This window comes from Onthophagus taurus, chromosome 11, assembly GCF_036711975.1.
Source record: "Onthophagus taurus isolate NC chromosome 11, IU_Otau_3.0, whole genome shotgun sequence".
Lineage (NCBI taxonomy): Eukaryota > Metazoa > Arthropoda > Insecta > Coleoptera > Scarabaeidae > Onthophagus > Onthophagus taurus.
The window spans coordinates 1,033,003-1,048,506 of record NC_091976.1 but is presented as its reverse complement, the minus strand read 5'-3'; the positions used below and the strand labels follow the sequence as shown (position 1 = coordinate 1,048,506).

Below are 15,504 nucleotides of genomic sequence, written 5' to 3'. Positions count from 1 at the left end.
AATCGTAGAAAAGGTAGGTATTTTGGTAACTGGCAAAAATGAGAAGGAACATTGGGAGGCGTTAGAACAGGTTTTTGGAAGACTACCTATATGATTCTGGTTTCAAATTGAATCTCGAGAAAAGTCCAAAAAGAAATCAGGTACCTAGGACATATTATCAATGCACAAGGATTGCATAAAGACCCAAATAAGATTAAAGCTATTGTTGATGGAACAAATCCGAAGAACGTGACAGAATTAAAAGCTTTCTTGGGAAAGGTAAATTATTATTGTAAATTCATACCCAATATCACTACGATTTTAAATCCTTTGTATGATTTGTTAAAACCTAATAATTTTAATTGGTGTTCAAGGAGTGATAAGGCATTTAAAAAAATTTAAAAGTTAATGAGTATGGAGAAACATTTGATACATTTTAATCCAACAAAAATAAAATAAAACTGGTTTGTGACGCTTCAGGTGTTGGAGTGGGGGGCGCTTTATTACACGTGCATTAGCTATTTACTGGTCAATGAACAAATTTTATCAATACTTAATGGGTAACGAATTCTTGTTACAATCAGATCATAAGCCTTTACAAGCACTGTTTGACAAAAACAAAGGTATTCCACATTATTTTACAGCCATATATTTCCAGAATTGAAGGTGCTAGCTGTTTGTGCGATAACACTATAAGGTTGTTAGGCTATACATATTAAAATATTTCATAATTCTTGCTATTTAAACCATATTTGCATCAATTCTTTCCTATTGAAAATTTCTGTTCAAAATATACAAAGGAAATAAAACTATTTTTAATGCATAAAATTCTTAAAATTTTTGGCATTTGTAAGTTGTCAGTGCATACTTTCCTCATATACAGGGTGTCTCACGTAACTGGTTCGTTACAACTTTTTCCGGTTCCACTATTCGTAGAGATTTAAAATTTTGTTCATTCGGAACTTTCGATCTAAAATATTTTCAAGATGGCCGCCACTTCCGGTCTACCGGAAGTAGACCATAACTTCGCTATTTTAAATGGAATGCTATAGTTTTTATTACACAGTTTAATTGTACGTACAAAAATAGGTTGACTTTGATAAAAGTTATTGGTGCCTAGCGTTTTTCGTTTTCGAGTTATTTTGGTTTTAAACTTTTTTTGGTAAATTTCAACATGCTCTTTAAAACTCCATATCTCAGCCAAAGTTCATTCAAAAAAGATCTAGTTTGGCACGATTACTCTTCAGATATTGTCAAATAGATTGTCATTTGTTGTATCGGAGTATCTTATACAGGCTGGTCAAAAATTGAATTGCTGTTTCCCCATATTCAATGGCGAGAAAGTCGAAAATTTTAAATGGAATGGCCCATATTTTTTTAGCCTATCAGAAAGAGAATTTAATTCTCTACAAATTATCTATAAATATTCCCATACCTATTTATTGTAGTTTGCCTCATATTGCGAAATTTATTAAAACATGCACGAAATGTAGATTTTCTTTATTAGAAAGCTATGGAATTTTGACAGTTTTTGGTGCATGTTTGTATTATTGTTGCCATTAGTTACATTTGACGACGGGTGTAAGTTATTGAACATCATGGTAAATTATTCCAACGCCGATATTTGAAATTTATTTTGTATTGATGGCGAATGTAATAAACTTTCGGACAAGACGTGTCGAACACTTTATGAGACAAACCTAACGCCTATCACAAGGAAAAATTTCAAAAAATTGATAAAGAATTTATTAGTTCTGGATATATCGAGACCAAAAAAAATCGCATATTTCCGGTCATCAGTGATGAAGACAACGAAATAAATAATTTAACGTACCTATTTTATTGCATTTCCAAATTCAATTTAATAACAAATTTATATTTTTATTCAAATCCAATTTTTATCATTAACTTTTTGTTTTAATAGTTTCATTTATTTGATCTTCTATTTGTTATTTTTGGTAAGTAAAAGCTAGTAAACTAAAAGATTATCAATCGTAGTTAATAGTACAAATAATAATAGAAATAAATTAAACAAACAACTGTCAAAATGTCAAAATAAAAATATAATAAAAATACAAACGGTTTCCTGCATTTCCTGCATGTTTTGATAAATTTACGAATATGAGAGAAACTACAATAAATAAGTATAGGAATGTTTATAGATAAATTGTAGAGAATTAAATTCCCTTTCGTGTAGGCTAATAAAATATGGGGCGTTCCATTTAAAATTTTCGACTTTCTCCCCATTGAATATGGAGAAACGGTAATTCAATTTTTGACCAACCTGTATAAGATACTCTGATACAATATATGACAATCTATTTGAGAGCATCCGAAGAGTAATCGTGCCAATTTAGAGCTTTTCTGAATGAACGTTGGCTGGGATATAGGGTTTTAAAGAGCATGGTGAGATTTGTCAAAAAAACCTTAAAATCAAAATAACTCGAAAACGAAAAACGCTAGGTACCAATAACTTTTATGAAAGTCAACATATTTTTTTACGTAGAATTAAAAGGTGCAATAAAAACTATAGCATTCCATTTAAAATAACGAAGTTATGGTCTACTTCCGGTAGACCGGAAGTGGCACCCATCTTGAAAATATTTTAGATCGAAAGTTCCGACTGAACAACCCATACTACCAAAATTTCAAAACTGTACGTATACTAGAACCTAAAAATGTTCTAACGAACCAGTTACGTGAGACAGCCTGTATATCTAGACACAAGAAATAAAAATTTGAATTCTGGAAATACGACTTGAAACATTAATGGTGCAAAAACACACCGTTGGGACGATGTATGATGAGATATAAGGATTACAACATCTTTCTATTATCAGAAACGTTAGTTATGCTATTACTCTCTGTAGTAAAAATCCTCATGGTTATCGGATATTTTTTGACAATTTCTTTTCATCATTTGATTTGTTTGCTGAATTGAAAAATAAACGTTTCTTTGCTACCGATACTATAGGCGATAACAAAAACAAAAATTGTTCGTTAGAAAACATAAAATGTATTTCAAAGAAAGAAAGGGGATTTTTTGATGCAGCTTATGATACCAGTTCAAAAATTTCTTTAGTACGATGAAATGATAACTCCGTTGTCACTGTAATTAGTAATCATCTGAATGTAGAACCAATACAATCAGTTAAGAGGGACAATAGAAAGAAAGAAAAGGAAACACTAGGTAATCAACCTTATGCGATATCAGAATATAATAAATTCATGGATGGTGTGGATTTACACGATAATGGAATAGGCAACCACAGAACGAGAGTATTAGGAAAGAACTGGTGGTGGCCACTATTTATTAATTCTTTGGATAGTATCATAATAAATGCGTGGATATTGTACAATGCTATTAATAATACTAAAATGGCACAATTGGTTTATAATCATATATCGCAGTTCGGCTAATGAAATACGAAAACGCAACACTAGGTCAAACTCAGAATTTAAATATTCTAACGACCATTTTATAAAGACTCACGAGTCTAAAGCTCGTAGAAGATGTAAAATATGTCATAAACATACTATAGATATGTCTAATAAGTAATAAGTGTAGCGTTCATTTACATGTAGAGTGCTTTGTGAAGTATCACAATAATGATTATACTGTTCATCCCATTGCATTGGTGCATTTTTGCACCAATTTTAGTATAAATATTTTTTTATACTAAACTTCATACTAAAGTTGGTATTTGTTAGTATTTTTTTGTGTTGTTGTTCGTTTATCTTACCAGTCTCCCATCTCATATCTCAAAAACAATTTTTTTTTCAAACGCCTGTGTACATTTTTATACTTTTCATTCCATCTTATCTTAAAGACAATTATAAAAAACCGATTTTTTTAATATAAAGCAGCATGGGACTAAATGGGTTAAGGGAAAAAGCAATGTTATAGGCTATAGCAGATGGATTGTCAAGGTTACCAGTAAATCAAGAACGACCCGAAGAGAAATGCGATGATTTTAATTTCCTAGTTAAAGAGAATATACCACTTAGTAGAAAGAACATAGCAGATGTTATAAAGAAAGACGACATTTTGTCTAAACTAGTAAATTACACTCGACCGGAGTGAATTTTCCAAATTGTCATATGAATTAAGTTTTATCGTAGAATAGATATTTTAACAATAAACAAGTTTTGCTTTAATTAAATATTCTTAGATTTAATGCAACGTTTCAGTGCTATTGATGAAAATCTTAAGGGATCGGCTGAAATTATTTTTTAATAATTTATGATTAAGTGAGCTATGACTTCCACATTTAACATTTATTATTTTATTATTAAAAAATACTATGTTTACCAATGAAAAAACATTTGACATGTTTTTAAACGTTTAGCGAACCGAATAAAACGTAAAGATTGTGTGCAACCAACTCAGAACAAAGGCTTGCCGATTCGAAGAGTCAGAAGAGAGGAAAGTACTGCTGAAGTTCTTGAAGCGGTGAACTTGAATCCACACGTTTCTACAAGCCGGATTTCGTTAGACTTAACATTAAGCCAATCAACAGTATGGAGAATATTAAAGAAAAATCGTTTGCATCCATACCATCTTAGCGTCGATCAGCCTCTTGGTGGACGAGATTTTGAAAGAAGGCTGGCTTTTTGTAATTGGATTTTGGATCAAGGCGACGATTTTCCTAGACGTGTTCTTTGAACCGATGAATCGCTTTTTAAAAGTAATGGAGAGGTAAATCTTCATAACACCCACAACTGGGCAAGGGAAAATCCGGACTGGGTGAGATATGTTGACAATCAACACTTATGGACCTTCAACACGTGGTGTGGTGTGATAGGAGAGCAAATAATTGGTCCACATTTCTATGACTTGTACAAAATGTGCTGAACATCTACTATTTGGGCGATGTGTCCTTACTTGCAAGGACAACAATGTGGTATCAACACAATGGGTGTCCTCACATTTTGCAGTTGTTGCATGTAGGGTAATTGACCCGCATTATCCCATGCGTTGGATTGGTCGTGGGGGACCAGTAGGACTTTTTCCTGTGGAGCCGAATTAAAAAAATAGTCTACATGGAACCGTCTACAACAAGGAAGAATATGAAACTCCGAATTCGTCGAGCATGCCAGTCCATTAGCGCTAACAAAATTCGTCGTGCAGTTAATGCTGTAAGGAAGCGAGCAAGAAGGTGTGTGGCTGTTGATGGCAACGTTTTTGAACGTTAAAGTTTCTTTACGGTCGGTTTTGTTCTCAAAATTTTAAATAGGTGTTTAAATTACTTCAGCAATTTTTTATAATACATGTTTAATTATCATTATTGTAATCATCAATAGCACTTAAACGTTGCATTAAATCTAAGAAGAATTAAAGCAAATGTTTGTATTTTTAAAATATCTATTCTACGATAAAACTTAATTCATATAACAACTGGGAAAATTTAAAGTTGATGTCATTACCACCAACTTCCGGTGTTACCAGCGTGATAAAAACTGGTGCATTGGATTCTTCATATACGATTTTATTATCATATTTTTTATTGCAACTTCTTAGGTAATCGCGTTTTTGAGAAAAATCCCTGGTACGGGTGGTCTGAATCACCCGGTTCAATAAACCGTTGACAGACTTCTTGGACAGGTAATACATCAAAAATTAAGATGAAAAGTCTTAAGATACATGGGGTCGCAAATGCCTCCTTAAAGAGTTATAGCGGGTCAAAGTTTCTTCAATGGCTTTTTATTGCAGATAATGTTTAATTTTAAAGTAACTTTGACCCTCTATATCTCGTTAAGGAGGCATTTGCGACCCTATGTATGTTAAGGTTTTTCATCTTCATTTTTGATGTATTACCTGCCCTAGAAGTCTGTCAGCGGTTTTTTGAATCACCTGTATATACAAGGTGTATCAGGTATGAGAAGAAAAAATTTGAGGGGTTATCTCCTCTTTCTGAATAAAAATTTTTTATAACACAATGTCCCATTTTTTTGCATAAAAGTGTCCGATAAAAGTCATTTTTGAGATATTTTTTTAAAGGTTATTTACTTTATACGAATAAATTTATCACATCTGTTTTATCACTCTTTAATGTGAAAATTTACAAAAATTTAGGTTTTAATAAATAAACTTGCTTATTGTATTAAAAACAACAAAATTACAAAACTAGAAACAAATTACAAAGAAAGACTTACTTGCTTAGTATAATTCATTAACCGGTAGTACTCAAACTTGTGAACTCTTAACTTTATCGTATCATATCTTAAGAAGGATAAAGAATGGGACATTGTGTTATAAGAATCTTTTATTGAGAAAGAGAAGACCTATAACCCCTCAAATTTTTTCTACTCATACCTGATACACCCTGTATACAGTATGCCCAAACTTCAGGGGGTGATTCTTTGGCAATTTTAAGGATACTTTGATATATAAACCTTGGGCTACTTGGGCTCCCCTAAGGAGCTACACTCCTCCAAAAATGGCGGAAAATTTTGGTTTAATTTTTTTTTCTCAAAAACCATAAACGCTAGGACAACGAAATTTGGGGAATATGTTTAACTGGTAGTAGGGCACGTTTTCACCCTATTTGGACTTTCAACCTATCCTTCTAAACTACTAAACGTAACCACCCCCTTTACATTTTTGCTAAAATTTTTTTATGCAGAGGGTAAATACATTAAACAAAAAATTACATAGGTAAATGAAAGTATCCTAAAACTTTTTTGTCTCTCTAAAATTTTTCCAAAAACGACTAATTTTTGAGAAAAAAAATAATAAAGCAAACACTGCCCGTTCAACAACGGGGTTGTCGATCAAAAGTTGGAATGAATTTTTAATGAAAAAATCTTAGCAGGCTTTGCAATCTTTGTCAGAAATATTTTTGACTTTTAAATGTCAGTGGTTTTCTTACTATTATTATTGTTTTATTTAAAATTTTGAAACGTCGAGTGAACGAGCGTAAATACGGTAGAACTTTATTCATAAATTAATTTGAAAAACAATAATAATAGTAAGAAAAACACTGACATTTAAACGTCAAAAATATTTCTGACAAAGATTGCTAAGCCTACTAAGATTTTTTCTTTAAAAATTCATTCCAACTTTCGATTAACAACGCTACAGCTTAACAGTTAGTGTTTGCTTAATTAATTTTTTTCTCAGAAACCATTAACTTTTCGAAGAAAATCAGAGAGGCAAAAAAGTTTTAGAATATTTTCGTCTATCTAAATAAAATATTTCCAATGTATTTATCATCGTCATAAAAAAGATCTAGACAAAAATTGAACGGGGGTGTTTATGTTTAGTAACTTAGAAGGGAAGATTGAAAGTACAAATAGGCTCGAAACATGCCCTATTATAAGCTAAACATATTTCCCAAATTTCATTTTCTTGTTGTTAATGGTTTTCGGGAAAAAAAAAATAAACCAAAATTTTTCGCCATTTTTGAAGCGGCGTAGCTCCGCAGGGGAGTCGAAATCGCTGATAGTTTATATGAGAAAGTACCCTTAAAATTGCCTAAAGAATCACCCCCTGAAGTTTGGGCACGTCATTCAGATACACCCTGTATATATCTCAATATTATATTGTCAATATCTGAGTATTGACAATATTATTGAACGTGTGAGTAGAAAGATTGACATATTGTCTATATTGAAAATATTGATGGGATGGTTTGACGAAAACGAAAATATTTGATATATTGACAGTCTGAGGGAGATATTGACAATCCTACGTTAGTAGGATTATATTACGGATTATATCGCGTAATAATGAATTCAGACAGATATACTTTAAGGGACAAAAGTACTATTAACTCCCAAGATGGTTCATTAACACATGTAAACATGACATGACATCTTTGACAGCCAACGCAAAACTAAGTAGATTGTCAATAAATATTGATAGTCTGAAGCAATTACAGTTTGTTAATATTTATTGGCCATATTGACAATATACAGGCTGTCAGATAAAAAACGCCCCAAGCTGTAACTCATTCCGATTTTCATGAGCGAGGTATCAAACGAAAAGGTTTCATGAATACTATGATTCATGCTGCAAATAAACTTTTTCCAACGCTATCTTCAATTTCAAGCGGTTATTAACTTTTGATTCTCAAATTGCTCGGTATGTTTTTCTTCACGTTATTGGATAAAGATTTTTTTTTCTGAATCCATTAATGTACAATACATCAACATTAATTATAATTGTAATAGAGAAAAATATTAAAATAGTTTCCGAACATTCTCTTAAAGTCACTTGTGTTATACTGTAGTGTGCCATGGGAAAAAATAATCATTTACAACTGCTTCAGGCATTGAAATATAATTTAATGACTGTTATCAGTTTTGCGCGTTATTTCTTTCCATGGCACACTACAGTATTACAGAAGTGACTAAGACAATATTCGGAAAATGTTTTAATTGTTTTTCTTTGCTAAAATTACAATTAATGTTAATGTATTGTTCAGCAATGGGTGCAGAAAAATCTCTATCCAATAACGTAAAGAAAAACATACCCAGCAAATTGAAAATCAAAAGTTGATAATCGCTTAAAATTGAAGATGGCGTTGGAAAAAGTTTATTTGTAGCATGAATCTTAGTATGCATCAAACCATTTCATTTGATACCTTTCTCATAAAAATCGAAAGGTAAATGACAGAGTTACAGCTTGCGGCGTTCTTGTGTGACAACTTGTATATACAGGTGTCTTTTCTCTGCTAAAATTACATTTACAATTACATTATAAATAAAACATTATACGGGCAACTTTTTACGAAAAATTCAGTGGCGTAGGAAGAACTTTTTTCCCATCTTTTGTTTTCGAGATTTTAGACGTAACTTTATTTTTTTAAATGGAAACCTGTTTAAATTTCATTAGATAAAATTGCATTCTTTTTATTTTTATTTTTCTTATTTTATTTAATTCCATTAGATTGTATATTTTCGTTTTATTTTCGTGCCGAAATTTTTGTGTACGTTCGTTCCGCCCGCAAGTAAAAAAACCAGTTTTCGTTTTCTTAAAAATTGCTGTTACGACACAGAATAAAGTGAGTTTTCAATGATGTTTGGTGCCTTTTCTTTTTCAACAATTTTCGTTCATAAATTTGGTCTCATTGGAGTTCTAAGTGCATATTCAAGACAGTAAAAAAAAAGCAAGTATAATTTTCATCAACATTGTCGAGATCACATATTTAGTAGATCAATTTTTTCTTCAAAAACTATCGTGAATAGATTAATCTAAAACAATTTTTTGGTCCTTCGAGCCGGATCTACGTTTGAATTCTTCCGGTCGGATGTAGTTCGCGAGGGTTTGTTCGAATTATTTCGTAAAAACTGACGATTAGGAACTTTTCTTTCGCCATCGGATTTCTTTCATCTTTTAAATAGACATTTTCGGTGTTAGCAAGATGGCTCCGCTCGGTGACGGGACGGACTTGAACCCGTTTTTCGAACGGCAAAATGAAGTATTCGGGCTTATTAAACGAACTATTGACAATTTAAAAAAGATGGGTCGAGCTAATTGGACCCGTGGAGCTGTTCAAAGTCGTCTTGAACGGCTTGAATCAAATTGGAATGACTTTAACGATATCCATAAAAAACTCATTCCATATAAAATCGAATATCTAGATACCGTTTATTTCAAGGAAGATACTTTTACTTTGTGCGAGGACGCTTATTTAGACGCGAAAAGTTTCATGCTTGATTTATTAAACCTAATGCCCGTGCAGGGTTCCGAGGGTTCGGTCGGTCAACCTGTCAATCAAACAGTAGCAACAGAAGCTCCTCTTATCGCTGATACTCCAATGGTGCAAACGGTGCGCGTTTCGTCGGGTTCGAGACATCTTCCCCAGATTCATTTACCCACATTCGACGGCGATTATGCTAATTGGTCGCAGTACCGAGACCTTTTTTACTCCCTGGTTAATGATAACGCCGATATTTCCGATGTTGAGAAGCTGCAATATTTGAAGATGAGCTTAGTTAAAGAGCCGGCTCAGTTAATTAAAAACTTATTAGTAACCAGTGCTAATTTTCAAAGAGCGTGGAATTTGCTCATCGAAAGGTACGAAAATCGTCGCGTGTTGATCGACGCGCAATTATCAATTTTGTTTTCTGCACGTTCGATTAGAAACGAGTCGGCTTACGAACTCAAACGGTTAATCGGTGAAGTAAAGGAGTCGTTGGGAGCCTTAGAATCGCTCGGGTGTCCGGTGAATATGTGGGATCACTTGCTGGTTTACATGCTGGTTCGAAAATTGGACGCGGAAATTGTAAAAGACTGGGAAAAATCAATTGGTCATTCTCGCGATCCTGTGCCATTTGGAGACCTCGAAGAGTTTCTTGTCGGTCGTGTTTATACTTTGGAAGCAATTGAAAAGCTCACAAAAAGTAAACCGCAAACGTTGTCTAAACTATCCAATGTAAAAGTTCATAACGCTTCTGCTCCTACGGCCGGGTGTTCTTTGTGCGGCGGTGCTCATTATATTGCATCATGTCAAACATTCCTCGCGAAAACCGCGGCGCAACGTTCAGAATTGGTACTTAATCGAGGATTGTGTTTTAACTGTTTGGGGCCGCATATCGTACGAAGGTGTCGGGTTTTAAAACGGTGTCGTATCTGCCGAAAGCCTCATCATACCACTCTTCACGAGGCACCACCGGTGACGCAGGCGTTCACCCAAAGAGACGGCTCTGTTCAACCTGAAACAGGTGGCACGTCCAATCAACAACAACCAAGCACAATAAATGCGCAAATCTCAACATCAAGCCATTTACTTCATTCGTACCACATTCACACGCCGGTGATACTAGCTACGGCTTTGATCTTCGTATCAGACTCTCGAGGAGAATCTATAATTGTTCGCGCATTAATTGATCAGGGCTCAGAAGTTTCTTTTATAAGCGAGTCTTTGATGCAGCGACTTCGTCTTCAACGACGATCAGCAAGTGTACCCATCTCCGGCATCGGTTCGCAAAAACTGAGTATCTCCAGTGGTATGACGACGGTTCGGTTGTGTTCGCGTACAAACCCATTTGTATCGTTTAATGAGGAAACTCTAATTCTACCCAAACTTACAGCATATTTACCCCAAAAACGATCAGCTCAAATTCCGTTTGAGCTAACCGATCTTCCGCTAGCGGACCCTGAGTTTACATCGCCTCGAAGAATAGAATTAATTCTTGGTGTTAGTTTATTTTCTAAAATTTTACAATCCGGGGTTAAACGAAGTCGCGACGGCGGTTTGATTGCGCAGCAAACTTCTTTCGGGTGGATTCTTTCCGGAGTTTTGTCGGACCAACCGTTAACAGATTCAAATCCGCACGGATTTCAATGTTCCGTTGATCGAGAGTTTATAGATTTGATTCAACGCTTCTGGAAGCAGGAAGATGATTCTGCTACTGTCCCGCGCGTTTCGACTGATGAACGCGAATGCGAAGAACATTTCGTTCGAACACATACTCGTGAAGATAATGGGCGTTTTGTGGTGCGGTTGCCGTTCAGAAGGTCGCCAAGCGAGTTGGGGGTTTCATATCCGGTTGCCATTCAAAACTTTAAGCGGTTAGAATTGAGATTCGCGCGGAACGAGAAATTTAAAATCGAATATGAACGATTCATAAATGAATACATCGAACTAGGACATATGCGCTGCGTGCCATTAAATTTAAACATTCGTAATTTTTATTTACCACATCACGGTGTCATCCGCGAATCTAGTTCGACGACACGGCTACGAGTAGTATTCAACGGTTCTCAGTTAACTTCCTCCGGGCTTTCGCTTAACGATTGTTTATACACCGGACCTAAGCTTCAAACCGAACTCGTTGATGTACTTTTGCGGTGGAGGCGCCATCCAATTGCTATCGCATGCGACCTCGAGAAAATGTATAGACAAATTCGACTTCATGAAATGGATCAACCATTCCAGCGTATTGTCTGGAGAAATAATTGTTCACAAGAACTTCAAAATTTTGAATTGACCACTGTCACATATGGTCTTTCATGTGCTCCGTACTTAGCAATCCGTTGTTTACGCCAGCTAGCCTCCGAGCATTCTGAAGCGCAACCGTTCGGTGCCGTAATTCTTCAACACGACACGTATGTAGATGATATTCTTTCCGGCGCGGATACCGTCGACGAGGTACAGGAAGTAATTTTCCAATTGACTCAAGTATTAAAGGCGGGCGGATTCACTGCGCGAAAGTGGATATCAAACGTTCCGGCAGCTATTTCCATACTGACGCCCGATTTACTAGCCGAATCTCGTACATTAAATATCGAAGATGACAAGTCTCCTCGAGCATTGGGACTTATGTGGAATAATGCATCTGATCACTTTCTCTTTTGTTTTAACAACCTTTATGACTCTATTGATAAAGTAAATAAACGTACCGTACTTTCGTTCATCGCGCGATTGTTCGATCCCCTCGGCTGGCTTTCGCCTCTGATTATTACCGCGAAAATATTCATGCAAAATCTTTGGACTCGTAATCTTGAGTGGGATCAACCACTCCCGGAGGATCTCGAACGGCAATGGAAAACGGTTGTTGATGATTTTCGCGGTGTTCCGATGATAAGGGTACCGCGATGGTTGGGTTTGGGTCGGTCGGTAAATTCGATTCAGTTGCACGGTTTTGCTGACGCGTCCACTAGTGCTTATGGAGCGGTAGTTTATTTGCGTGTTTTTGATAACGAAGAAGTTCGCGTATCCGTCGTGTTTTCTAAAAGCAAAGTGGCGCCGCTTAAAGTTGTCACTATCCCGCGTCTCGAATTATGCGCGTGTGTATTGCTGGTTCGGTTGGCAAGGCGTGTGAGGTCAGCTCTTGACGTTCCCGACATCCCCATTCATCTCTGGACTGACTCTACTGTGGCTCTGGCGTGGATCTGCAGTCAACCATCGAAATGGAAGGACTTCGTCCGCAACAGGGTCACCGAGATCCACGATCTACCGGAGGCGCAATGGCGTTATGTTCCCAGCGGAGAAAATCCCGCCGACTTCGTATCGCGAGGAGTTCCCGTTCGACAGCTTCAGGAGGCGACGCTGTGGTGGTCTGGACCTGCATGGTTGTCTTCATCTTCCGGTGACTGGCCATCTCTCCATCCGGACTTTTCTTCTGAATCAGAACGAGAAAAACGTTCAACTCCTGCATCACATACTGCGACTCCGTCTGATGAAGGGTGGAATCTCAAACACCGATATTCCTCACTCAATAAACTATTACGCGTCACCGCATGGTGTTCGCAAATATTTTCAAAATTTAGTTATGTTTCAGACGTTTTAACACCCGATGAAGTGGATAGGGCTCTAATGTTTTGGGTTCAAGAGTGCCAGCAATTTTCTTTTCGTGAGGAAATTAGAGAGTTGTTGGGCGGTCGAGTAATTTCAAGGTCCAGTCCATTATTCCGTTTATCTCCATTCATCGACGGGAATGGCTCTCTCCGCATTACCGGGAGACTTAGATTCGCAAATCTAGACTGGGATGAAAAACACCCTCTTATTATACCCAAGAGATCCCGCATCACCGAGTTGTTGATTGACAGCCACCACAGACGAACGTTACATGGAGGAACGCAACTCACCTTATCATCAATTCGACGACGCTTTTGGATTGTCGGGGGTCGTGTTCCAGTAAGAGCTTTTATTCAGAAGTGTATGGTTTGTGCAAAGCAGCGGGTCGTAACCAGTCAACAATTGATGGGACAACTGCCTACACCTCGTGTTACTCCATCTAGACCTTTTCTGCACACCGGAGTGGATTACGCCGGACCATTTCTGCTCCGTACATTCCGAGGACGTGGTGGTAAAACGTATAAGGCTTACTTAATTCTTTTTGTGTGTTTAGCCACGTCAGCTGTGCATCTTGAGCTTGCAACCGATTACACGACTTCCGGCTTTATGGCGGCATACAAGAGATTTTCTGGCCGTAGAGGTATCAGTCGATGTCTATATAGCGACTGCGGAACCAACCTAGTGGGCGCCGATCGTGAACTTCGTTCATTATTCGCAGCAGCTTCGAAAAACTGGAAGGAAATAGCTAACATGCTGGTCGATGACGGTACGAAGTGGAAGTTTAACCCTCCTGCGGCACCACACTTCGGTGGTAAATGGGAGGCCGGCGTCAAGTCTGTTAAGACACATTTAAAGAGGGTGGTTGGTTCTACGTTGCTCACGTATGAGGAATTCTCTACGATCCTTATACAAATCGAAGCCGTCCTAAATTCAAGACCCCTATGCTCGCTGTCCGACGATCCCAGTAGTTACGATGTGTTGACACCGGCTCACTTCATCATAGGCGGTTCTCTGACAGTAGTGCCAGAACCATCTCTCGTTGACGAAAAGATTTCTCGTTTGTCTCGATGGCAGCTTTTGCAGCGGATGTTGGAGGATTTCTGGAATCATTGGCAAAGATTCTATTTGCAATCAATACAAAATGCCACCAAATGGCATGTTCCTCATAATTTGCCACAAATCGGACAACTGGTCTTAATTAAGGATGAGCGCCTCCCCCCCGGTAAATGGACGCTTGCTCGTATTGAGAAAATTCACTATGGTCCTGATGGACACGCTCGAGTTGCAACGTTAAAAACACCGTCTACAACGTTAACACGTCCCTTCGTTCGTTTGTGTGTCCTCCCTTCAACTGAATAATAGACGCGCCCATTTTAATTATGTAATTTTTATTATATTTTGTTCCGTCGTAACGGTTTGTGATTAATATTTCAGTTTATTTTCATTGAGTACGATTCAGTCACAGTTGATTTCATTTTCCAAATTCAGTTTCCTCTTCCGGAATCTTTGTAATTCCATGTGGAAAATTAGCCGGAAGATCGCGTTCAATTTATATGAGTTTTTTTCTTTTCAATTATTTTTAAATGATTCAAATTATATTTTCTTTATTTTGTATTCGGTTGCCGAATGTTCGGCAAGGCGGGCGGTATGTTTAAATTTCATTAGATAAAATTGCATTCTTTTTATTTTTATTTTTCTTATTTTATTTAATTCCATTAGATTGTATATTTTCGTTTTATTTTCGTGCCGAAATTTTTGTGTACGTTCGTTCCGCCCGCAAGTAAAAAAACCAGTTTTCGTTTTCTTAAAAATTGCTGTTACGACACAGAATAAAGTGAGTTTTCAATGATGTTTGGTGCCTTTTCTTTTTCAACAATTTTCGTTCATAAATTTGGTCTCATTGGAGTTCTAAGTGCATATTCAAGACAGTAAAAAAAAAGCAAGTATAATTTTCATCAACATTGTCGAGATCACATATTTAGTAGATCAATTTTTTCTTCAAAAACTATCGTGAATAGATTAATCTAAAACAAAACCACAGTTGGCTATGACCTAAAATAATTTGTTATTTTCTTCTGATAACAAATATATATAGTTTGTGAGGTATATTTCTTACAGTTATTGAATAATTAACAAAAATTCATTTTGTTCTATCTGAAACTAATATATGTATTTAAAAGTTAATGTTGCTATGGTGACAACCATACGTACTATGATGGAACCAAGGATAGTAGAATTTAACAGGACGGCTACATCCATTGTTGTGACAACCTGC

General features: G+C 36.3%; 1 protein-coding gene across 1 annotated transcript; it reads left to right on the top strand.

The window, feature by feature from the left end:
- Positions 1-8,807: 8,807 nt before the first annotated feature.
- LOC111420559 (uncharacterized) lies at positions 8,808-15,080 on the top strand. Its single transcript, XM_071200201.1, has one exon. It carries the CDS (start codon positions 9,348-9,350, stop codon positions 14,586-14,588), a length of 5,241 nt encoding a protein of 1,746 aa, XP_071056302.1. The 5' UTR covers positions 8,808-9,347; the 3' UTR covers positions 14,589-15,080.
- The last annotated feature ends 424 nt before the right edge of the window (positions 15,081-15,504 follow it).

What these genes read in the sequence shown, in the direction of transcription:
- LOC111420559 (XM_071200201.1), top strand. Translation starts at nt 9,348, where the DNA reads ATGGCTCCGCTCGGTGACGGGACGGACTTGAACCCGTTTTTCGAACGG.